The sequence below is a fragment of the Procambarus clarkii genome, unplaced genomic scaffold, assembly GCF_040958095.1.
Source record: "Procambarus clarkii isolate CNS0578487 unplaced genomic scaffold, FALCON_Pclarkii_2.0 HiC_scaffold_116, whole genome shotgun sequence".
NCBI lineage: Eukaryota > Metazoa > Arthropoda > Malacostraca > Decapoda > Cambaridae > Procambarus > Procambarus clarkii.
The window spans coordinates 1,046,549-1,072,868 of NW_027189149.1; the positions used below are offsets into that span (position 1 = coordinate 1,046,549).

General features: G+C 45.9%; 1 protein-coding gene, 4 non-coding genes and 2 pseudogenes across 5 annotated transcripts; all 7 read left to right on the forward strand.

The window, feature by feature from the left end:
• Positions 1–239: 239 nt before the first annotated feature.
• Positions 240–415, forward strand: LOC138360728 (U2 spliceosomal RNA; annotated as a pseudogene).
• Positions 416–3,716: 3,301 nt separating this feature from the next.
• Positions 3,717–8,147, forward strand: LOC138360626 (uncharacterized). The gene has a single exon (XM_069320317.1). The coding sequence runs from the start codon at positions 3,717–3,719 to the stop codon at positions 8,145–8,147; it is 4,431 nt and encodes a 1,476-aa protein (XP_069176418.1).
• A 166-nt stretch (positions 8,148–8,313) lies between these two features.
• LOC138360729 (U2 spliceosomal RNA) lies at positions 8,314–8,489 on the forward strand (annotated as a pseudogene).
• Positions 8,490–11,206: 2,717 nt separating this feature from the next.
• On the forward strand, positions 11,207–11,399 carry LOC138360668 (U2 spliceosomal RNA). The gene has a single exon (XR_011226560.1). It is a non-coding gene; the product is annotated as a U2 spliceosomal RNA (small nuclear RNA).
• A 2,694-nt stretch (positions 11,400–14,093) lies between these two features.
• Positions 14,094–14,286, forward strand: LOC138360669 (U2 spliceosomal RNA). The gene has a single exon (XR_011226561.1). It is a non-coding gene; the product is annotated as a U2 spliceosomal RNA (small nuclear RNA).
• A 2,686-nt stretch (positions 14,287–16,972) lies between these two features.
• On the forward strand, positions 16,973–17,165 carry LOC138360670 (U2 spliceosomal RNA). Its single transcript, XR_011226562.1, has one exon. It is a non-coding gene; the product is annotated as a U2 spliceosomal RNA (small nuclear RNA).
• A 2,694-nt stretch (positions 17,166–19,859) lies between these two features.
• On the forward strand, positions 19,860–20,052 carry LOC138360671 (U2 spliceosomal RNA). Its single transcript, XR_011226563.1, has one exon. It is a non-coding gene; the product is annotated as a U2 spliceosomal RNA (small nuclear RNA).
• Positions 20,053–26,320: the final 6,268 nt, after the last annotated feature.

The window sequence follows — 26,320 nt, forward strand, 5'->3', positions numbered from 1 at the left end:
TGAGCGACGCCATCAGATGGTCGAGGATGCGGTACATCGAGCACATCACTGGAGCACGACAGTATGAATGATATGTATAATATGTATATCAGCTTGTATGTAAAATTTTGTATTGTATAAATGTTAGGCTCCAAAATAATTCACACTATGTAACTTGCCTAAAAGCTCCTTTGTAAACCTTAGCTTTTGCTGTAAAATGTTAAGCTAGGCTACATGAAAGCATTGTAAAAAGACACTCTGTACCATTTTTTGAAAATAAAATCTGTTCTTATCAGCTTAATATCTGATACGATCCCCATGTGGGATCCTCGATATTAAACTGATTTTTGCAACATGGCGAAGTGCTAGGAGCTTGCTCCACCTTTGCCGCGGATCGGCCCGGTATTGCAGTACCTCTGGGATCGGTCCACTCCCTTCGGGGAGACCAAAAACAACCCTATCAACTAGTCAAAATCAAGTAGGAGACGATTATGTTAATTGGTTATGTACATTAATGAATCGTGTTAATTTGAATTGCAGTAATTACTTCACACCAGCCAACATCGTATGAGGAAAAAGCCTTGGAACGAGCAGCAGAAGTGAGTCGTCAGTCGAGTCCGGGTTTGATGGGTCGAAGCTGAACAACTGCAACGAGTTAGAGGGAAGGAAGGAAGGAAGGAAGGAAGGAAGGAAGGAAGGAAGGAAGGAAGGAAGGAAGGAAGGAAGGAAGGAAGGAAGGAAGGAAGGAAGGAAGGAAGGAAGGAGAAAGAAGGAGAAAGAAGGAGAGTGAGGTGAGTAATATCATTTAATAACTTTAGATTAAAGATTATGTGCGAGCAAAGAAATACGATGGTTGGTGTGGAAGGAAAGAAGTTGATTTTATGAATGGGGGGTTGCCAGTTAGTGCAATTTTAATTGATTTTGTTTGTTTTCTGAGATAGGTTATATAGGGTGAAGTTTTTCTCTATTTATATAAGTGTGGAAACTGGTTTAGGTAGCTTAGTGGTTTGTTATGAAAAGGCTGGTAGAGATGGGTTGAATAGTGTTAGACTTGTGTCTGCATTTACTGGAGAACTGGATTTGGTATTTAAATGGCATCTAATATGATGTAGGTCATTGTGCAAATAAACTCTAAATCAACGGGTTTACTATGATCGAGAACCTAACTATAATAGTTACCCATTGTTGGCATGCTATTCTCTTTTTTTACGAAATTACTTACTCACTCTCCCTTGTGAGTGAGGGAGGGAGGAGTGTGTGTGTATATCACTCGGAATTCCTTAGTCGGCTCTGACGGCGAAATTATATTCATACATACATCAAGATTAGACGTTTATCTATTTAATTTACCATTGCTGGAATGTACCAATGCGTAATAAAGACGAAATTCGACTTGAGATGGAGGGAGGTGTTGCTTTGGTGTGGTTTTACACGGCAACTCAACGATCGTTTGCCACTTCCACGCTTGCCTGCCAGCCGGCCAGCCACTAGCCTCAAAGTGAATTCCAGTGTCTTGATTAGCTTTACAATCCATCATTTACCTCAATACACACTAACAATGTGTATTTATATACTTCAATCGAGCATTCGATGCACACATTCACCTGTAATATATACGTCAATGAAACCCAGAACCCACCCAAGTTCAAGCGCACCTGCACTCTCACCCCTCTCCATTTGAATGCTAGTTTCCTATTTAGATTTCAAATGCTTCATTCACCCCTCTAAACACCACCGACGTATATTTACATTCTTTATTTAGGCAATGTATGCAGGCACACATTCATTCACGTAAAATAACGAATAAAATTGATATAGAATCTACTATAATTTGCAAAGCGACCAACCACCAAATGTCATTGTGAAAGCTAGTTTCGTAATTAGCTTTGCAATACTTCATTTACCTCCCTAAACACCAACAATGACCGAGTATTTGTATACTCGGTAAAAGCGATGGATGGATTCCTTACACATTCACATATATTAAGCAATGAATTTGCTATAGTACCTACAGTACTCAGACTTCTCGAATTACTTACATCTTCTTATATCTTAGCTTTGTTGTTCATTCAACAACAGAGTCGTTTTCCAGGGAATCGCGTTATGTTAGATGATGCATCGCCTCGCCTCGCCTCGCATGGCATCGAATCGCATGTCATTGCATCGCATCGCATTGAACTGCATGGTATTGAATCACAAGGCATTGAATGGCATGGCATGGCATGGCATGGCATGGCATGGCATCACGTCACGTCTCTCGTCTCTCGTCTCTCGTCTCTCGTCTCTCGTCTCTAGTCTCTAGTCTCTAGTCTCTAGTCTCTAGTCTCTCGTCTCTCGTCTCTCGTCTCTCGTCTCTCGTCTCTCGTCTCTCGTCTCTCGTCTCTCGTCTCTCGTCTCTCGTCTCTCGTCTCTCGTCTCTCGTCTCTCGTCTCTCGTCTCTCGTCTCTCGTCTCTCGTCTCTCGTCTCTCGTCTCTCGCCTCTCGCCTCTCGCCTCTCGCCTCTCGCCTCTAGCCTCTAGCCTCTAGCCTCTCGCCACCCAGCCCTGCCTCGCTTCGCCTCGTCTCCGGTTTGTGAAAACGATGTATCAAGCAAAGTGTTAGATGTGAAAAAGTCGTGATATATATACAAAAATGGAATAGTTGGCGCGTAATAGTGCTGTTCGTTTTCTGTTATGGTATCAGAGAGAGAACGTCTCCTATTTATATTTTTTGACGAGCGTTGGCGTAACAGGCCCCTTGCACTTTTAATTCGTTATTGTACTTTTCAAAAGCTGTAGCTACCTTAAGACACATGACAAATGGAGGTTTATGTATTAGAGTTAAGCGCTATACTCCCTGGCCAGGAGCGAATTCGTGAAACGCCACGCGAGTCTGTTTACCACTTTGCCGCCAGTTACATATTCACTACTCATGAATGAAACCATGTAATATCATGAATTTGCATATATATATAAATTCATTGATCAGGTAAGAAATGGTTAAAGCCTTTACTGCATGGCGTTTATATGTATGCTTGAATTCGAATATTACTCAACGATAATCACATGCCCTTTTGCAATTGAAACTCGCTACGTGGTTTCTAGCCGCAATTGTTGCCTGGTGTTGCAGAGCAACCATGCATCCTATCGCTTCTCGGCCTTTTGGCTAAGATCAAAGTGTAGTAATCAAGCCTCAAGTGGTTCAAAGGTACCCTGCTACGTCGTTATTAGTGCGCTGAGTCCACTGAAAGCGATAGTCATGTAGCTACAGGAGCTTGCTTTGCCACTGATTGGCTTGCTACACCCCTTGCGGGTTGGCATCCCAGGTCTGTTGAGCACAAGAGTAGCTGGCTGAACTCTTGTCTAGTGATGCACACTTAGTGTGCATTGCTCACTTGCTTTTGCAGTGCTCACAGACCACCCCCGACCGACCTGCCCCCCCTCTCATCAGGCCATGTTCTCCTGTTGAGGGGCTCGGCGAGGCCGGCCCTGATACGTGGGACTTCCATGCTTTTTCCGAGTAAGATTGACCCCTACTGCGAGGATCCCGTTGCCACTCCTATATGCTGCCACTCCTATATCCACTCCTATATCCAGCAACGGCCCTAACACACTGGACTTTATTGCTCGCTGAAATGAGCTGCCGCCCAATATAAGCAGCAAGCAGATGTCTTAGAAGAAAGAAGGAGATGCAAGCAGATGTCTTAGAAGAAAGAAGAAGATGTCGGAAGAAGAAGATGTCTTAGAAGAAAGAAAAAGATGTTGGATGAAGAAGACTTCAGCAGCGATGACGACTTCAGGATGGACAACTTCAGGAACTACAACTTCAGGAGAATTACAGACGAAGCTGACGCTTTCTTTGAGGGAACACAGCGCTCCACCATCGACCTGCCTGAGCCTACACCTCGAGTTCGAGACCGTGGACTCCAGCTCCAGCTCCAGGACCCGCCTTCAGCCCCATTCCACTTCAGGGGCTTCCCAGACGATGATGATGGCTTCTTCAATGGAACACAGCGCTCCCTCATCGACCTGCCTGAGCCTACACCTCCAGTTCGAGACCCTAGACTCCAGCCCCAGCTCCAGGACCCGCCTCTTGCCCCATTCCGCTTCAGGAGCCTCCCAGACGATGCTGATGGCTTTTACAATGGAACACAGCGCTCCCTCATCGAACCACCAGAGCCTACACCCCGGGACCAAGTTCCTGGGCTCCAGCTCCAGGACCCGCCTCCAGTCAATGAAGAGTTCCAGCCACCGACACTGCCTGCAGATGAAGAAGAAGAGTCCCAGCCACCGACACTACCTGCAGATAGAGAAGAAGAGTTCCAGCCGCCGCCCCGAGTTGAGGAAGAGCTTCAGTCACTCAGGCTGTCTCCAGTTGGTGAAGAAACTGATGTAGAGATACAGTCATCGTTTCTACCTGACGAAGAGAACCAGCCGCCGACGCCACCCAGGGCAGAAGATGAAAGTGTAGAAGAGCTTCAGCCCTTGGACCCGCCTCCTCCTCAGCAAGACCCCCAACCAGCGACCCTCAGCCAGCAAATTGGAGAACTTATCAACCAGGGAAGGAACGACCAACTCGCCCCTGTAGCAGATGAAGAAGATGCAGATGGACAGACCCTTGTGCGACAACCCCAACGAGATGGAGAGGTGCTCATCACTTGGTTCCCCTTGCCCCCTTACTTCAGCTGCCCTGAGACGTTCTGCCACAAGAAGTATACAGGATGTGTATGGACAAGCAAGCAGCAGTCACTCACCCGCCACCTTCGAGAAATCCATACCCTACCAATAACCTCGACTATTCAGAAGTGTGCAGGCTGCTCTGAAACCCTAGGACTCCGCCCAACCAGGCACAAATGCCAAGCATTACGACGATTCATTGAAGGCAGACCCCAAGTAGAAGAAGAAGTTAGACACCATTTCCAGTGTCCCACATGTACTTCAAGCTTCACCACCAAAACAGGGCTCAACAACCATCGCAGAACCCACCGACAACAAGATGCAGTGGCCCGCCGACGACCCAGACCTAACTCCCCACCCAACCCACAGCCTGCCCAGTCCTCACCTTCCTCCTCCTCCTCCTCCTCCTCCTCTCCTCGATCCTCACTCAACCCCCAGTCTGCCCAGTCCTCACCTGCCCCCTCTCCTCATCCACCGCCCAGCCCACAGTCTGCCTACTCCACACCTGTCTCCTCTCCAGCCCATCCTGCACCTGACAACCCTCTAACCCAACACCACCTGCCTCAGCAACAAATCCCCCCCCATCCTTCCCCCCTACCCCCTCTCCCCCCTCTTAGCCCTATTCCAGAGCCGGATGATGATGCCCCGCTGTCTCCAGCCTCCAACACTGACAACCAAGACCAGTCACAACCCCAAGAAGATGATGATGATGGTGGAGACGACGCCGGCGATGAAGAACAAGACCAACCCCGACAACAAGAGGAGAATGTTCCAGATGAAGCAGAGGAACATTGGTTATTAGAAGAATTCTCTGCGCCCCTGCACAATCTCCTCCACCACCCAGACTGGGACGCCTTCACCGAGCTTCTGCAGCAGATAACAACAACAATGCAGGAGCACTTCAAGATCCAAACTGATGGTAGTTCGACGACTTCAACTCCAATCGACGTCAACGACTGTGCTGCCATACAACGACTCTACAGAAGAAATCGGAGGAGGGCAATCAGATTGATCACGACAGGTGAAAGTGCCCGCTGCGCCATTCCCAAGGAACGAGTCGAGGAGCACTTTACCCGCACACTTAGTGCACAAGACCCCCTCCAAAACTTTGACATCATCACTGCCATTCCTGAACCACCTGAAGACCGCACAGAAATGGACACAGGAGAGTTTCGAGAACGTGAAGTAGCAACAAGACTCTCCAGAACAGAAAACACCGCTCCAGGAGACGACAGACTTACATACAGCCACTGGAAGCGAGCAGACCCAGAATGCCGTGTCATCACAGCAATCTTCAACATCTGCTTGAGTCAACAGAGGATCCCAGAGGCCTGGAAGTCTTCCCGGACAGTGCTCATCCCCAAGCTAGGCGACCCAGACGACATCACGAACTGGAGACCCATTGCACTCTGCCGCACCATATACAAGCTGTATACTGGCTGCCTCTCATCAAGACTACGAAACTGGATCGTGGAGAACAAAGTGCTGTGCCCTGCCCAGAAAGGATTCATGCCGACTGACGGAGTTTTAGAACATAACTTCGTCCTACAACACTACCTGGATGCAGCAAGAACAGGGCATGGCAATAAGGACATATACATCGCTTCCCTAGACATCACCAACGCCTTCGGCTCAGTCCCAACTGAGCTCATCTCTGCAGCACTCCAGAGGATGGGAGCTGGAGATGACTTCTTAGCAGTCGTCAACAGCATCACCAACGGAAACACCACAAGGATTATGACAACCGGCGGCGAAACAGCAGAGATCCCAGCCAACTGTGGAGTCAGACAAGGATGCCCAATTAGTGGACTCCTCTTCAACATCGCCATAGAAGCTATCCTGAGGACTGCAATCAACACAGGACTCGAAGCTGACCCTGACCTGAAACACCCCTGCCTGGCATATGCTGACGACATCACCTTGCTGGCCGGGACAGAAGAGAGGTTGCAAACTCTACTGAACACAGTTGGAAGAGCCTGCCAAGCTGCAAACCTCACACTCAACCCGAACAAGTGCTACTCCATGCACTTGTCAGGACAGACACCAGTGGGCTTGAGAGAAACCCAGTTCCAGATCGCCGGAAGAAACATCCAGTATCGACTTGGGGGAGAACACTCCAAGTTCCTAGGACGACCTGTCGGCTTCCAACTGATGTCTGGCGACTCCTCAATTGACGAATACATTGAACTTGGGAAGAAAGTTCTCATGAGCAAGTTGGCTCCATGGCAGAGACTCGACGCACTGAAGACATTTGTTTTCTCCTCGACAGTCTTTGCCATGAGGACTTGGCAGTTTAAGAAGACCACTTGGACCAAACTGGATGATGCACTAAAACCCCACATCAAGAAGACCCTCTACCTACCAAGCCGCGCAGCCAACGGATACCTGTATGGCAGCACACGAGCAGGATCCTGTGGGATCCCTCTAGCAGCAGAAGACTCCGACCTATTCCTAATCGACACTGCATTCAAACTTCTAAACTCGCCAGATGTTGATACAAGGGATATCGCACGAGAAGACTGCCGCCTCGTAGTGGCCAAAAGAAGACAAGAAGAAGAAGAAGAAGTAACTCCTGAACATGTCTGCTCCTATCTCTCCAAGGCCGAACTACCTGGAAGATCCAGCACTATCCAAACCATCTGGTCTCGGGCAAGAGATGCCTCTGGAAGAATGGAAACGACATGGACAGCTGATGGAGAAAACATCTCCATAACCTGTGGTGACAAGACCTTGAAGGCTGCTGCAAGAAGAATTGTAGCCAGAACCATCAGAAACCATCACAGACAACTTCGCGACGCCCGCCTACACACCCTGCGAGACCAAGGAAAGGCGATGTGTGTAGTGTCTCAAGAAAAAGCCTCCTCCCACTTCATGAGAGAGGGGGAGTACACAACGTTTGCTGACTGGCGCTTCATTCACCGAGCAAGGTTGAACTTGCTTCCCCTGAATGGAGCCACCCGACGACCAAACACCAACAAGAACTGCCGACGATGCGCCTGGCAAAATGAAACTTTGCCACATGTCATGTGTCACTGCATGACATACTCGGACGCCTACAGAAGACGCCACAACGCCTTGGTGGACAGGATCAAGACAGCCGCCTTGGGACGCCACTGGAAAGTGACAGCAGAAAACCAGCGAGTTCCAAGAGCAGACAGTGTTCTGAAGCCCGACCTCGTCATTGAGAAGGACAACGAACTGCTGATCATAGATGTCACCTGCCCCTTCGAGAACACGGAAGCCGCCTTCACGGAAGCTCGGACCGAAAAGGAGATGAAGTACGCCGACCTCGCCGCCGAGATGAGGGCCCTGCCGCGGTACAACAGAGTGACCGTCCACGCCTTCATCGTAGGACCCCTAGGATCGTACGACCCCCACAACGAGCGTCTGATGAAGAGATTGGCTTCGAAGAAGTACCTCGCGACCTTCAGGAAGCTGTGTGTGAGCGACGCCATCAGATGGTCGAGGATGCGGTACATCGAGCACATCACTGGAGCACGACAGTATGAATGATATGTATAATATGTATATTAGCTTGTATGTAAAATTTTGTATTGTATAAATGTTAGGCTCAAAATGAATTCATACTATGTAAATTGCATAAAAGCTCCTTTGTAAACCTTAGCTGTTGCTGTAAAATGTTAAGCTAGGCTATGAAAGCATTGTAAAAAGACACTCTGTACCATTTTTTGAAAATAAAATCTGTTCTTATCAGCTTAATATCTGATACGATCCCCATGTGGGATCCTCGATATTAAACTGATTTTTGCAACATGGCGAAGTGCTAGGAGCTTGCTCCACCTTTGCCGCGGATCGGCCCGGTATTGCAGTACCTCTGGGATCGGTCCACTCCCTTCGGGGAGACCAAAAACAACCCTATCAACTAGTCAAAATCAAGTAGGAGACGATTATGTTAATTGGTTATGTACATTAATGAATCGTGTTAATTTGAATTGCAGTAATTACTTCACACCAGCCAACATCGTATGAGGAAAAAGCCTTGGAACGAGCAGCAGAAGTGAGTCGTCAGTCGAGTCCGGGTTTGATGGGTCGAAGCTGAACAACTGCAACGAGTTAGAGGGAAGGAAGGAAGGAAGGAAGGAAGGAAGGAAGGAAGGAAGGAAGGAAGGAAGGAAGGAAGGAAGGAAGGAAGGAAGGAAGGAAGGAAGGAAGGAAGGAAGGAAGGAGAAAGAAGGAGAAAGAAGGAGAGTGAGGTGAGTAATATCATTTAATAACTTTAGATTAAAGATTATGTGCGAGCAAAGAAATACGATGGTTGGTGTGGAAGGAAAGAAGTTGATTTTATGAATGGGGGGTTGCCAGTTAGTGCAATTTTAATTGATTTTGTTTGTTTTCTGAGATAGGTTATATAGGGTGAAGTTTTTCTCTATTTATATAAGTGTGGAAACTGGTTTAGGTAGCTTAGTGGTTTGTTATGAAAAGGCTGGTAGAGATGGGTTGAATAGTGTTAGACTTGTGTCTGCATTTACTGGAGAACTGGATTTGGTATTTAAATGGCATCTAATATGATGTGGTCATTGTGCAAATAAACTCTAAATCAACGGGTTTACTATGATCGAGAACCTAACTATAATAGTTACCCATTGTTGGCATGCTATTCTCTTTTTTTACGAAATTACTTACTCACTCTCCCTTGTGAGTGAGGGAGGGAGGAGTGTGTGTGTATATCACTCGGAATTCCTTAGTCGGCTCTGACGGCGAAATTATATTCATACATACATCAAGATTAGACGTTTATCTATTTAATTTACCATTGCTGGAATGTACCAATGCGTAATAAAGACGAAATTCGACTTGAGATGGAGGGAGGTGTTGCTTTGGTGTGGTTTTACACGGCAACTCAACGATCGTTTGCCACTTCCACGCTTGCCTGCCAGCCGGCCAGCCACTAGCCTCAAAGTGAATTCCAGTGTCTTGATTAGCTTTACAATCCATCATTTACCTCAATACACACTAACAATGTGTATTTATATACTTCAATCGAGCATTCGATGCACACATTCACCTGTAATATATACGTCAATGAAACCCAGAACCCACCCAAGTTCAAGCGCACCTGCACTCTCACCCCTCTCCATTTGAATGCTAGTTTCCTATTTAGATTTCAAATGCTTCATTCACCCCTCTAAACACCACCGACGTATATTTACATTCTTTATTTAGGCAATGTATGCAGGCACACATTCATTCACGTAAAATAACGAATAAAATTGATATAGAATCTACTATAATTTGCAAAGCGACCAACCACCAAATGTCATTGTGAAAGCTAGTTTCGTAATTAGCTTTGCAATACTTCATTTACCTCCCTAAACACCAACAATGACCGAGTATTTGTATACTCGGTAAAAGCGATGGATGGATTCCTTACACATTCACATATATTAAGCAATGAATTTGCTATAGTACCTACAGTACTCAGACTTCTCGAATTACTTACATCTTCTTATATCTTAGCTTTGTTGTTCATTCAACAACAGAGTCGTTTTCCAGGGAATCGCGTTATGTTAGATGATGCATCGCCTCGCCTCGCCTCGCATGGCATCGAATCGCATGTCATTGCATCGCATCGCATTGAACTGCATGGTATTGAATCACAAGGCATTGAATGGCATGGCATGGCATGGCATGGCATGGCATGGCATCACGTCACGTCTCTCGTCTCTCGTCTCTCGTCTCTCGTCTCTCGTCTCTAGTCTCTAGTCTCTAGTCTCTAGTCTCTAGTCTCTAGTCTCTCGTCTCTCGTCTCTCGTCTCTCGTCTCTCGTCTCTCGTCTCTCGTCTCTCGTCTCTCGTCTCTCGTCTCTCGTCTCTCGTCTCTCGTCTCTCGTCTCTCGTCTCTCGTCTCTCGTCTCTCGTCTCTCGTCTCTCGTCTCTCGTCTCTCGTCTCTCGTCTCGTCTCTCGCCTCTCGCCTCTCGCCTCTCGCCTCTCGCCTCTAGCCTCTAGCCTCTAGCCTCTCGCCACCCAGCCCTGCCTCGCTTCGCCTCGTCTCCGGTTTGTGAAAACGATGTATCAAGCAAAGTGTTAGATGTGAAAAAGTCGTGATATATATACAAAAATGGAATAGTTGGCGCGTAATAGTGCTGTTCGTTTTCTGTTATGGTATCAGAGAGAGAACGTCTCCTATTTATATTTTTTGACGAGCGTTGGCGTAACAGGCCCCTTGCACTTTTAATTCGTTATTGTACTTTTCAAAAGCTGTAGCTACCTTAAGACACATGACAAATGGAGGTTTATGTATTAGAGTTAAGCGCTATACTCCCTGGCCAGGAGCGAATTCGTGAAACGCCACGCGAGTCTGTTTACCACTTTGCCGCCAGTTACATATTCACTACTCATGAATGAAACCATGTAATATCATGAATTTGCATATATATATAAATTCATTGATCAGGTAAGAAATGGTTAAAGCCTTTACTGCATGGCGTTTATATGTATGCTTGAATTCGAATATTACTCAACGATAATCACATGCCCTTTTGCAATTGAAACTCGCTACGTGGTTTCTAGCCGCAATTGTTGCCTGGTGTTGCAGAGCAACCATGCATCCTATCGCTTCTCGGCCTTTTGGCTAAGATCAAAGTGTAGTATCTGTTCTTATCAGCTTAATATCTGATACGATCCCCATGTGGGATCCTCGATATTAAACTGATTTTTGCAACATGGCGAAGTGCTAGGAGCTTGCTCCACCTTTGCCGCGGATCGGCCCGGTATTGCAGTACCTCTGGGATCGGTCCACTCCCTTCGGGGAGACCAAAAACAACCCTATCAACTAGTCAAAATCAAGTAGGAGACGATTATGTTAATTGGTTATGTACATTAATGAATCGTGTTAATTTGAATTGCAGTAATTACTTCACACCAGCCAACATCGTATGAGGAAAAAGCCTTGGAACGAGCAGCAGAAGTGAGTCGTCAGTCGAGTCCGGGTTTGATGGGTCGAAGCTGAACAACTGCAACGAGTTAGAGGGAAGGAAGGAAGGAAGGAAGGAAGGAAGGAAGGAAGGAAGGAAGGAAGGAAGGAAGGAAGGAAGGAAGGAAGGAAGGAAGGAAGGAAGGAAGGAAGGAAGGAGAAAGAAGGAGAAAGAAGGAGAGTGAGGTGAGTAATATCATTTAATAACTTTAGATTAAAGATTATGTGCGAGCAAAGAAATACGATGGTTGGTGTGGAAGGAAAGAAGTTGATTTTATGAATGGGGGGTTGCCAGTTAGTGCAATTTTAATTGATTTTGTTTGTTTTCTGAGATAGGTTATATAGGGTGAAGTTTTTCTCTATTTATATAAGTGTGGAAACTGGTTTAGGTAGCTTAGTGGTTTGTTATGAAAAGGCTGGTAGAGATGGGTTGAATAGTGTTAGACTTGTGTCTGCATTTACTGGAGAACTGGATTTGGTATTTAAATGGCATCTAATATGATGTGGTCATTGTGCAAATAAACTCTAAATCAACGGGTTTACTATGATCGAGAACCTAACTATAATAGTTACCCATTGTTGGCATGCTATTCTCTTTTTTTACGAAATTACTTACTCACTCTCCCTTGTGAGTGAGGGAGGGAGGAGTGTGTGTGTATATCACTCGGAATTCCTTAGTCGGCTCTGACGGCGAAATTATATTCATACATACATCAAGATTAGACGTTTATCTATTTAATTTACCATTGCTGGAATGTACCAATGCGTAATAAAGACGAAATTCGACTTGAGATGGAGGGAGGTGTTGCTTTGGTGTGGTTTTACACGGCAACTCAACGATCGTTTGCCACTTCCACGCTTGCCTGCCAGCCGGCCAGCCACTAGCCTCAAAGTGAATTCCAGTGTCTTGATTAGCTTTACAATCCATCATTTACCTCAATACACACTAACAATGTGTATTTATATACTTCAATCGAGCATTCGATGCACACATTCACCTGTAATATATACGTCAATGAAACCCAGAACCCACCCAAGTTCAAGCGCACCTGCACTCTCACCCCTCTCCATTTGAATGCTAGTTTCCTATTTAGATTTCAAATGCTTCATTCACCCCTCTAAACACCACCGACGTATATTTACATTCTTTATTTAGGCAATGTATGCAGGCACACATTCATTCACGTAAAATAACGAATAAAATTGATATAGAATCTACTATAATTTGCAAAGCGACCAACCACCAAATGTCATTGTGAAAGCTAGTTTCGTAATTAGCTTTGCAATACTTCATTTACCTCCCTAAACACCAACAATGACCGAGTATTTGTATACTCGGTAAAAGCGATGGATGGATTCCTTACACATTCACATATATTAAGCAATGAATTTGCTATAGTACCTACAGTACTCAGACTTCTCGAATTACTTACATCTTCTTATATCTTAGCTTTGTTGTTCATTCAACAACAGAGTCGTTTTCCAGGGAATCGCGTTATGTTAGATGATGCATCGCCTCGCCTCGCCTCGCATGGCATCGAATCGCATGTCATTGCATCGCATCGCATTGAACTGCATGGTATTGAATCACAAGGCATTGAATGGCATGGCATGGCATGGCATGGCATGGCATGGCATCACGTCACGTCTCTCGTCTCTCGTCTCTCGTCTCTCGTCTCTCGTCTCTAGTCTCTAGTCTCTAGTCTCTAGTCTCTAGTCTCTAGTCTCTCGTCTCTCGTCTCTCGTCTCTCGTCTCTCGTCTCTCGTCTCTCGTCTCTCGTCTCTCGTCTCTCGTCTCTCGTCTCTCGTCTCTCGTCTCTCGTCTCTCGTCTCTCGTCTCTCGTCTCTCGTCTCTCGTCTCTCGTCTCTCGTCTCTCGCCTCTCGCCTCTCGCCTCTCGCCTCTCGCCTCTAGCCTCTAGCCTCTAGCCTCTCGCCACCCAGCCCTGCCTCGCTTCGCCTCGTCTCCGGTTTGTGAAAACGATGTATCAAGCAAAGTGTTAGATGTGAAAAAGTCGTGATATATATACAAAAATGGAATAGTTGGCGCGTAATAGTGCTGTTCGTTTTCTGTTATGGTATCAGAGAGAGAACGTCTCCTATTTATATTTTTTGACGAGCGTTGGCGTAACAGGCCCCTTGCACTTTTAATTCGTTATTGTACTTTTCAAAAGCTGTAGCTACCTTAAGACACATGACAAATGGAGGTTTATGTATTAGAGTTAAGCGCTATACTCCCTGGCCAGGAGCGAATTCGTGAAACGCCACGCGAGTCTGTTTACCACTTTGCCGCCAGTTACATATTCACTACTCATGAATGAAACCATGTAATATCATGAATTTGCATATATATATAAATTCATTGATCAGGTAAGAAATGGTTAAAGCCTTTACTGCATGGCGTTTATATGTATGCTTGAATTCGAATATTACTCAACGATAATCACATGCCCTTTTGCAATTGAAACTCGCTACGTGGTTTCTAGCCGCAATTGTTGCCTGGTGTTGCAGAGCAACCATGCATCCTATCGCTTCTCGGCCTTTTGGCTAAGATCAAAGTGTAGTATCTGTTCTTATCAGCTTAATATCTGATACGATCCCCATGTGGGATCCTCGATATTAAACTGATTTTTGCAACATGGCGAAGTGCTAGGAGCTTGCTCCACCTTTGCCGCGGATCGGCCCGGTATTGCAGTACCTCTGGGATCGGTCCACTCCCTTCGGGGAGACCAAAAACAACCCTATCAACTAGTCAAAATCAAGTAGGAGACGATTATGTTAATTGGTTATGTACATTAATGAATCGTGTTAATTTGAATTGCAGTAATTACTTCACACCAGCCAACATCGTATGAGGAAAAAGCCTTGGAACGAGCAGCAGAAGTGAGTCGTCAGTCGAGTCCGGGTTTGATGGGTCGAAGCTGAACAACTGCAACGAGTTAGAGGGAAGGAAGGAAGGAAGGAAGGAAGGAAGGAAGGAAGGAAGGAAGGAAGGAAGGAAGGAAGGAAGGAAGGAAGGAAGGAAGGAAGGAAGGAAGGAGAAAGAAGGAGAAAGAAGGAGAGTGAGGTGAGTAATATCATTTAATAACTTTAGATTAAAGATTATGTGCGAGCAAAGAAATACGATGGTTGGTGTGGAAGGAAAGAAGTTGATTTTATGAATGGGGGGTTGCCAGTTAGTGCAATTTTAATTGATTTTGTTTGTTTTCTGAGATAGGTTATATAGGGTGAAGTTTTTCTCTATTTATATAAGTGTGGAAACTGGTTTAGGTAGCTTAGTGGTTTGTTATGAAAAGGCTGGTAGAGATGGGTTGAATAGTGTTAGACTTGTGTCTGCATTTACTGGAGAACTGGATTTGGTATTTAAATGGCATCTAATATGATGTGGTCATTGTGCAAATAAACTCTAAATCAACGGGTTTACTATGATCGAGAACCTAACTATAATAGTTACCCATTGTTGGCATGCTATTCTCTTTTTTTACGAAATTACTTACTCACTCTCCCTTGTGAGTGAGGGAGGGAGGAGTGTGTGTGTATATCACTCGGAATTCCTTAGTCGGCTCTGACGGCGAAATTATATTCATACATACATCAAGATTAGACGTTTATCTATTTAATTTACCATTGCTGGAATGTACCAATGCGTAATAAAGACGAAATTCGACTTGAGATGGAGGGAGGTGTTGCTTTGGTGTGGTTTTACACGGCAACTCAACGATCGTTTGCCACTTCCACGCTTGCCTGCCAGCCGGCCAGCCACTAGCCTCAAAGTGAATTCCAGTGTCTTGATTAGCTTTACAATCCATCATTTACCTCAATACACACTAACAATGTGTATTTATATACTTCAATCGAGCATTCGATGCACACATTCACCTGTAATATATACGTCAATGAAACCCAGAACCCACCCAAGTTCAAGCGCACCTGCACTCTCACCCCTCTCCATTTGAATGCTAGTTTCCTATTTAGATTTCAAATGCTTCATTCACCCCTCTAAACACCACCGACGTATATTTACATTCTTTATTTAGGCAATGTATGCAGGCACACATTCATTCACGTAAAATAACGAATAAAATTGATATAGAATCTACTATAATTTGCAAAGCGACCAACCACCAAATGTCATTGTGAAAGCTAGTTTCGTAATTAGCTTTGCAATACTTCATTTACCTCCCTAAACACCAACAATGACCGAGTATTTGTATACTCGGTAAAAGCGATGGATGGATTCCTTACACATTCACATATATTAAGCAATGAATTTGCTATAGTACCTACAGTACTCAGACTTCTCGAATTACTTACATCTTCTTATATCTTAGCTTTGTTGTTCATTCAACAACAGAGTCGTTTTCCAGGGAATCGCGTTATGTTAGATGATGCATCGCCTCGCCTCGCCTCGCATGGCATCGAATCGCATGTCATTGCATCGCATCGCATTGAACTGCATGGTATTGAATCACAAGGCATTGAATGGCATGGCATGGCATGGCATGGCATGGCATGGCATCACGTCACGTCTCTCGTCTCTCGTCTCTCGTCTCTCGTCTCTCGTCTCTAGTCTCTAGTCTCTAGTCTCTAGTCTCTAGTCTCTAGTCTCTCGTCTCTCGTCTCTCGTCTCTCGTCTCTCGTCTCTCGTCTCTCGTCTCTCGTCTCTCGTCTCTCGTCTCTCGTCTCTCGTCTCTCGTCTCTCGTCTCTCGTCTCTCGTCTCTCGTCTCTCGTCTCTCGTCTCTCGTCTCTCGTCTCTCGCCTCTCGCCTCTCGCCTCTCGCCTCTCGCCTCTAGCCTCTAGCCTCTAGCCTCTCGCCACCCAGCCCTGCCTCGCTTCGCCTCGTCTCCGGTTTGTGAAAACGATGTATCAAGCAAAGTGTTAGATGTGAAAAAGTCGTGATATATATACAAAAATGGAATAGTTGGCGCGTAATAGTGCTGTTCGTTTTCTGTTATGGTATCAGAGAGAGAACGTCTCCTATTTATATTTTTTGACGAGCGTTGGCGTAACAGGCCCCTTGCACTTTTAATTCGTTATTGTACTTTTCAAAAGCTGTAGCTACCTTAAGACACATGACAAATGGAGGTTTATGTATTAGAGTTAAGCGCTATACTCCCTGGCCAGGAGCGAATTCGTGAAACGCCACGCGAGTCTGTTTACCACTTTGCCGCCAGTTACATATTCACTACTCATGAATGAAACCATGTAATATCATGAATTTGCATATATATATAAATTCATTGATCAGGTAAGAAATGGTTAAAGCCTTTACTGCATGGCGTTTATATGTATGCTTGAATTCGAATATTACTCAACGATAATCACATGCCCTTTTGCAATTGAAACTCGCTACGTGGTTTCTAGCCGCAATTGTTGCCTGGTGTTGCAGAGCAACCATGCATCCTATCGCTTCTCGGCCTTTTGGCTAAGATCAAAGTGTAGTATCTGTTCTTATCAGCTTAATATCTGATACGATCCCCATGTGGGATCCTCGATATTAAACTGATTTTTGCAACATGGCGAAGTGCTAGGAGCTTGCTCCACCTTTGCCGCGGATCGGCCCGGTATTGCAGTACCTCTGGGATCGGTCCACTCCCTTCGGGGAGACCAAAAACAACCCTATCAACTAGTCAAAATCAAGTAGGAGACGATTATGTTAATTGGTTATGTACATTAATGAATCGTGTTAATTTGAATTGCAGTAATTACTTCACACCAGCCAACATCGTATGAGGAAAAAGCCTTGGAACGAGCAGCAGAAGTGAGTCGTCAGTCGAGTCCGGGTTTGATGGGTCGAAGCTGAACAACTGCAACGAGTTAGAGGGAAGGAAGGAAGGAAGGAAGGAAGGAAGGAAGGAAGGAAGGAAGGAAGGAAGGAAGGAAGGAAGGAAGGAAGGAAGGAAGGAAGGAAGGAAGGAAGGAAGGAAGGAGAAAGAAGGAGAAAGAAGGAGAGTGAGGTGAGTAATATCATTTAATAACTTTAGATTAAAGATTATGTGCGAGCAAAGAAATACGATGGTTGGTGTGGAAGGAAAGAAGTTGATTTTATGAATGGGGGGGTTGCCAGTTAGTGCAATTTTAATTGATTTTGTTTGTTTTCTGAGATAGGTTATATAGGGTGAAGTTTTTCTCTATTTATATAAGTGTGGAAACTGGTTTAGGTAGCTTAGTGGTTTGTTATGAAAAGGCTGGTAGAGATGGGTTGAATAGTGTTAGACTTGTGTCTGCATTTACTGGAGAACTGGATTTGGTATTTAAATGGCATCTAATATGATGTGGTCATTGTGCAAATAAACTCTAAATCAACGGGTTTACTATGATCGAGAACCTAACTATAATAGTTACCCATTGTTGGCATGCTATTCTCTTTTTTTACGAAATTACTTACTCACTCTCCCTTGTGAGTGAGGGAGGGAGGAGTGTGTGTGTATATCACTCGGAATTCCTTAGTCGGCTCTGACGGCGAAATTATATTCATACATACATCAAGATTAGACGTTTATCTATTTAATTTACCATTGCTGGAATGTACCAATGCGTAATAAAGACGAAATTCGACTTGAGATGGAGGGAGGTGTTGCTTTGGTGTGGTTTTACACGGCAACTCAACGATCGTTTGCCACTTCCACGCTTGCCTGCCAGCCGGCCAGCCACTAGCCTCAAAGTGAATTCCAGTGTCTTGATTAGCTTTACAATCCATCATTTACCTCAATACACACTAACAATGTGTATTTATATACTTCAATCGAGCATTCGATGCACACATTCACCTGTAATATATACGTCAATGAAACCCAGAACCCACCCAAGTTCAAGCGCACCTGCACTCTCACCCCTCTCCATTTGAATGCTAGTTTCCTATTTAGATTTCAAATGCTTCATTCACCCCTCTAAACACCACCGACGTATATTTACATTCTTTATTTAGGCAATGTATGCAGGCACACATTCATTCACGTAAAATAACGAATAAAATTGATATAGAATCTACTATAATTTGCAAAGCGACCAACCACCAAATGTCATTGTGAAAGCTAGTTTCGTAATTAGCTTTGCAATACTTCATTTACCTCCCTAAACACCAACAATGACCGAGTATTTGTATACTCGGTAAAAGCGATGGATGGATTCCTTACACATTCACATATATTAAGCAATGAATTTGCTATAGTACCTACAGTACTCAGACTTCTCGAATTACTTACATCTTCTTATATCTTAGCTTTGTTGTTCATTCAACAACAGAGTCGTTTTCCAGGGAATCGCGTTATGTTAGATGATGCATCGCCTCGCCTCGCCTCGCATGGCATCGAATCGCATGTCATTGCATCGCATCGCATTGAACTGCATGGTATTGAATCACAAGGCATTGAATGGCATGGCATGGCATGGCATGGCATGGCATCACGTCACGTCTCTCGTCTCTCGTCTCTCGTCTCTCGTCTCTCGTCTCTAGTCTCTAGTCTCTAGTCTCTAGTCTCTAGTCTCTAGTCTCTCGTCTCTCGTCTCTCGTCTCTCGTCTCTCGTCTCTCGTCTCTCGTCTCTCGTCTCTCGTCTCTCGTCTCTCGTCTCTCGTCTCTCGTCTCTCGTCTCTCGTCTCTCGTCTCTCGTCTCTCGTCTCTCGTCTCTCGTCTCTCGTCTCTCGCCTCTCGCCTCTCGCCTCTCGCCTCTCGCCTCTAGCCTCTAGCCTCTAGCCTCTCGCCACCCAGCCCTGCCTCGCTTCGCCTCGTCTCCGGTTTGTGAAAACGATGTATCAAGCAAAGTGTTAGATGTGAAAAAGTCGTGATATATATACAAAAATGGAATAGTTGGCGCGTAATAGTGCTGTTCGTTTTCTGTTATGGTATCAGAGAGAGAACGTCTCCTATTTATATTTTTTGACGAGCGTTGGCGTAACAGGCCCCTTGCACTTTTAATTCGTTATTGTACTTTTCAAAAGCTGTAGCTACCTTAAGACACATGACAAATGGAGGTTTATGTATTAGAGTTAAGCGCTATACTCCCTGGCCAGGAGCGAATTCGTGAAACGCCACGCGAGTCTGTTTACCACTTTGCCGCCAGTTACATATTCACTACTCATGAATGAAACCATGTAATATCATGAATTTGCATATATATATAAATTCATTGATCAGGTAAGAAATGGTTAAAGCCTTTACTGCATGGCGTTTATATGTATGCTTGAATTCGAATATTACTCAACGATAATCACATGCCCTTTTGCAATTGAAACTCGCTACGTGGTTTCTAGCCGCAATTGTTGCCTGGTGTTGCAGAGCAACCATGCATCCTATCGCTTCTCGGCCTTTTGGCTAAGATCAAAGTGTAGTATCTGTTCTTATCAGCTTAATATCTGATACGATCCCCATGTGGGATCCTCGATATTAAACTGATTTTTGCAACATGGCGAAGTGCTAGGAGCTTGCTCCACCTTTGCCGCGGATCGGCCCGGTATTGCAGTACCTCTGGGATCGGTCCACTCCCTTCGGGGAGACCAAAAACAACCCTATCAACTAGTCAAAATCAAGTAGGAGACGATTATGTTAATTGGTTATGTACATTAATGAATCGTGTTAATTTGAATTGCAGTAATTACTTCACACCAGCCAACATCGTATGAGGAAAAAGCCTTGGAACGAGCAGCAGAAGTGAGTCGTCAGTCGAGTCCGGGTTTGATGGGTCGAAGCTGAACAACTGCAACGAGTTAGAGGGAAGGAAGGAAGGAAGGAAGGAAGGAAGGAAGGAAGGAAGGAAGGAAGGAAGGAAGGAAGGAAGGAAGGAAGGAAGGAAGGAAGGAAGGAAGGAAGGAAGGAGAAAGAAGGAGAAAGAAGGAGAGTGAGGTGAGTAATATCATTTAATAACTTTAGATTAAAGATTATGTGCGAGCAAAGAAATACGATGGTTGGTGTGGAAGGAAAGAAGTTGATTTTATGAATGGGGGGTTGCCAGTTAGTGCAATTTTAATTGATTTTGTTTGTTTTCTGAGATAGGTTATATAGGGTGAAGTTTTTCTCTATTTATATAAGTGTGGAAACTGGTTTAGGTAGCTTAGTGGTTTGTTATGAAAAGGCTGGTAGAGATGGGTTGAATAGTGTTAGACTTGTGTCTGCATTTACTGGAGAACTGGATTTGGTATTTAAATGGCATCTAATATGATGTGGTCATTGTGCAAATAAACTCTAAATCAACGGGTTTACTATGATCGAGAACCTAACTATAATAGTTACCCATTGTTGGCATGCTATTCTCTTTTTTTACGAAATTACTTACTCACTCTCCCTTGTGAGTGAGGGAGGGAGGAGTGTGTGTGTATATCACTCGGAATTCCTTAGTCGGCTCTGACGGCGAAATTATATTCATACATACATCAAGATTAGACGTTTATCTATTTAATTTACCATTGCTGGAATGTACCAATGCGTAATAAAGACGAAATTCGACTTGAGATGGAGGGAGGTGTTGCTTTGGTGTGGTTTTACACGGCAACTCAACGATCGTTTGCCACTTCCACGCTTGCCTGCCAGCCGGCCAGCCACTAGCCTCAAAGTGAATTCCAGTGTCTTGATTAGCTTTACAATCCATCATTTACCTCAATACACACTAACAATGTGTATTTATATACTTCAATCGAGCATTCGATGCACACATTCACCTGTAATATATACGTCAATGAAACCCAGAACCCACCCAAGTTCAAGCGCACCTGCACTCTCACCCCTCTCCATTTGAATGCTAGTTTCCTATTTAGATTTCAAATGCTTCATTCACCCCTCTAAACACCACCGACGTATATTTACATTCTTTATTTAGGCAATGTATGCAGGCACACATTCATTCACGTAAAATAACGAATAAAATTGATATAGAATCTACTATAATTTGCAAAGCGACCAACCACCAAATGTCATTGTGAAAGCTAGTTTCGTAATTAGCTTTGCAATACTTCATTTACCTCCCTAAACACCAACAATGACCGAGTATTTGTATACTCGGTAAAAGCGATGGATGGATTCCTTACACATTCACATATATTAAGCAATGAATTTGCTATAGTACCTACAGTACTCAGACTTCTCGAATTACTTACATCTTCTTATATCTTAGCTTTGTTGTTCATTCAACAACAGAGTCGTTTTCCAGGGAATCGCGTTATGTTAGATGATGCATCGCCTCGCCTCGCCTCGCATGGCATCGAATCGCATGTCATTGCATCGCATCGCATTGAACTGCATGGTATTGAATCACAAGGCATTGAATGGCATGGCATGGCATGGCATGGCATGGCATGGCATCACGTCACGTCTCTCGTCTCTCGTCTCTCGTCTCTCGTCTCTCGTCTCTAGTCTCTAGTCTCTAGTCTCTAGTCTCTAGTCTCTAGTCTCTCGTCTCTCGTCTCTCGTCTCTCGTCTCTCGTCTCTCGTCTCTCGTCTCTCGTCTCTCGTCTCTCGTCTCGTCTCTCGTCTCTCGTCTCTCGTCTCTCGTCTCTCGTCTCTCGTCTCTCGTCTCTCGTCTCTCGTCTCTCGTCTCTCGTCTCTCGCCTCTCGCCTCTCGCCTCTCGCCTCTCGCCTCTCGCCTCTAGCCTCTAGCCTCTAGCCTCTAGCCTCTCGCCACCCAGCCCTGCCTCGCTTCGCCTCGTCTCCGGTTTGTGAAAACGATGTATCAAGCAAAGTGTTAGATGTGAAAAAGTCGTGATATATATACAAAAATGGAATAGTTGGCGCGTAATAGTGCTGTTCGTTTTCTGTTATGGTATCAGAGAGAGAACGTCTCCTATTTATATTTTTTGACGAGCGTTGGCGTAACAGGCCCCTTGCACTTTTAATTCGTTATTGTACTTTTCAAAAGCTGTAGCTACCTTAAGACACATGACAAATGGAGGTTTATGTATTAGAGTTAAGCGCTATACTCCCTGGCCAGGAGCGAATTCGTGAAACGCCACGCGAGTCTGTTTACCACTTTGCCGCCAGTTACATATTCACTACTCATGAATGAAACCATGTAATATCATGAATTTGCATATATATATAAATTCATTGATCAGGTAAGAAATGGTTAAAGCCTTTACTGCATGGCGTTTATATGTATGCTTGAATTCGAATATTACTCAACGATAATCACATGCCCTTTTGCAATTGAAACTCGCTACGTGGTTTCTAGCCGCAATTGTTGCCTGGTGTTGCAGAGCAACCATGCATCCTATCGCTTCTCGGCCTTTTGGCTAAGATCAAAGTGTAGTAATCAAGCCTCAAGAGGTTCAAAGGTACCCTGCTACGTCGTTATTAGTGTGCTGAGTCCACTGAAAGCGATAGTCATGTAGCTACAGGAGCTTGCTTTGCCATTGATTGGCTTGCTACACCCCTTGCGGGTTGGCATCCCAGGTCTGTTGAGCACAAGAGTAGCTGGCTGAACTCTTGTCTAGTGATGCACACTTAGTGTGCATTGCTCACTTGCTTTTGCAGTGCTCACAGACCACCCCCGACCGACCTGCCCCCCCTCTCATCAGGCCATGTTCTCCTGTTGAGGGGCTCGGCGAGGCCGGCCCTGATACGTGGGACTTCCATGCTTTTTCCGAGTAAGATTGACCCCTACTGCGAGGATCCCGTTGCCACTCCTATATGCTGCCACTCCTATATCCAGCAACGGCCCTAACACACTGGACTTTATTGCTCGCTGAAATGAGCTGCCGCCCAATATAAGCAGCAAGCAGATGTCTTAGAAGAAAGAAGGAGATGCAAGCAGATGTCTTAGAAGAAAGAAGAAGATGTTGGAAGAAGAAGATGTCTTAGAAGAAAGAAAAAGATGTTGGAAGAAGAAGACTTCAGCAGCGATGACGACTTCAGGATTGACGACTTCATGAACTTCAGGAACTACAAATTCAGGAAAATAACAGATGAAGCTGACGCTTTCTTTGAGGGAACACAGCGCTCCACCATCGACCTGCCTGAGTCTACACCTCGAGTCCGAGACCGTGGACTCCAGCTCCAGGACCCACCTCCAGCCCCATTCCGCTTCAGGATCCTCCCAGACGATGCTGATGGCTTCTACAATGGAACACAGCGCTCCCTCATCGACCTGCCTGAGCCTACCCCTCCAGTTCGAGACCCTAGACTCCAGCTCCAGGACCCGCCTCCAGCCCAATTCCACTTCAGGAGCCTCCCAGACGATGCTGATGGCTTCTACAATGGAACACAGCGCTCCCTCATCGAAACACCAGAGCCTACACCCCGGGACCAAGTTCCTGGGCTCCAGCTCCAGGACCCGCCTCCAGCCAATGAGGAGTTCCAGCCACCGACACTGCCTGCAGATGAAGAAGAAGAGTTCCAGCCGCCGCCCCGAGTTGAGGAAGAGCTTCAGCCACTTAGGCTGTCTCCAGTTGGTGAAGAAACTGATGTAGAGATACAGTCATCGTTTCTGCCTGATGAAGAGAACCAGCCGCCAACGCCACCCAGGGCAGAAGATAGAAGAGTAGAAGAACTTCAGTCCTTGGGCCCGCCTCCTCCCCAGCAAGACCCCCAACCAGCTACCCTAAGCCAGCAAATTGGAGAACTTATCAACCGGGGAAGGAACGACCAAATCGCCCCTGTAGCAGATGAAGAAGATGCAGATGGACAGACCCTTGTGCGACAACCCCAACGAGATGGAGAAGTGCTCATCACTTGGTTCCCCCTGCCCCCTTACTTCAGCTGCCCTGAGACGTTTTGCCATAAGAAGTATACAGGATGTGTATGGACAAGCAAGCAGCAGTCACTCACCCGCCACCTTCGAGAAATCCATACCCTACCAATAACCTCGAACTATTCAGAAAGTGTGCAGGTTGCTCTGAAACCTTAGGACTCCGCCCAACCAGACACAAATGTCAAGCATTACGACGATTCTTTGAAGGCAGACCCCAAGCAGAAGAAGAAGTTAGACACCATTTCCAGTGTCCCACATGTACCTCAAGCTTCACCACCAAAACAGGGCTCAACAACCATCGCAGAACCCACCGACAACAAGATGCAGTGGCCCGCCGACGACCCAGACCTAACTCCCCACCCAACCCACAGCCTGCCCAGTCCTCACCTTCCTCCTCCTCCTCCTCCTCTCCTCGATCGTCACTCAACCCCCAGTCTACCCAGTCCTCACCCGCCCCCTCTCCTCATCCACCGCCCAGCCCACAGTCTGCCTACTCCACGCCTGTCTCCTCTCCAGCCCATCCTGCACCTGACAACCCCTAACCCAACACCACCTGCTTCAGCAACAAATCCCCCCCCATCCTTCCCCCCTACCCCCTCTCCCCCCTCTTAGCCCTATTCAGAGCCGGATGATGATGCCCCGCTGTCTCCAGCCTCCAACACTGACAACCAAGACCAGTCACAACCCCAAGAAGATGATGATGATGGTGGAGACGACGCCGGCGATGAAGAACAAGACCAACCCCAACAACAAGAGGAGAATGTTCCAGATGAAGCAGAGGAACATTGGTTATTAGAAGAATTCTCTGCGCCCCTGCACAATCTCCTCCACCACCCAGACTGGGACGCCTTCACCGAGCTTCTGCAGCAGATAACAACAACAATGCAGGAGCACTTCAAGATCCAAACTGATGGTAGTTCGACGACTTCAACTCCAATCGACGTCAACGACTGTGCTGCCATACAACGACTCTACAGAAGAAATCGGAGGAGGGCAATCAGATTGATCACGACAGGTGAAAGTGCCCGCTGCGCCATTCCCAAGGAACGAGTCGAGGAGCACTTTACCCGCACACTTAGTGCACAAGACCCCCTCCAAAACTTGGACATCATCACTGCCATTCCCTGAACCACCTGAAGACCGCACAGAAATGGACACAGGAGAGTTTCGAGAACGTGAAGTAGCAACAAGACTCTCCAGAACAGAAAACACCGCTCCAGGAGACGACAGACTTACATACAGCCACTGGAAGCGAGCAGACCCAGAATGCCGTGTCATCACAGCAATCTTCAACATCTGCTTGAGTCAACAGAGGATCCCAGAGGCCTGGAAGTCTTCCCGGACAGTGCTCATCCCCAAGCCAGGCGACCCAGACGACATCACGAACTGGAGACCCATTGCACTCTGCCGCACCATATACAAGTTGTATACTGGCTGCCTCTCATCAAGACTACGAAACTGGATCGTGGAGAACAAAGTGCTGTGCCCTGCCCAGAAAGGATTCATGCCGACTGACGGAGTTTTAGAACATAACTTCGTCCTACAACACTACCTGGATGCAGCAAGAACAGGGCATGGCAATAAGGACATATACATCGCTTCCCTAGACATCACCAACGCCTTCGGCTCAGTCCCAACTGAGCTCATCTCTGCAGCACTCCGGAGGATGGGAGCTGGAGATGACTTCTTAGCAGTCATCAACAGCATCACCAACTGGAAACACCACAAGGATCATGACAACCTGGCGGCGAAACAGCAGAGATCCCAGCCAACTGTGGAGTCAGACAAGGATGCCCAATTAGTGGACTCCTCTTCAACATCGCCATAGAAGCTATCCTGAGGACTACAATCAACACAGGACTCGAAGCTGACCCTGACCTGAAACACCCCTGCCTGGCATATGCTGACGACATCACCCTGCTAGCCGGGACAGAAGAGAGGTTGCAAGCTCTACTGAACACAGTTGGAAGAGCCTGCCAAGCTGCAAACCTCACACTTAACCCGAACAAGTGCTACTCCATGCACTTGTCAGGACAGACACCAGTGGGTTTGAGAGAAACCCAGTTCCAGATCGCCGG

Coding starts and splice junctions, on each gene's coding strand:
- LOC138360626 (XM_069320317.1), top strand. CDS start 3,717: ATGTTGGATGAAGAAGACTTCAGCAGCGATGACGACTTCAGGATGGAC.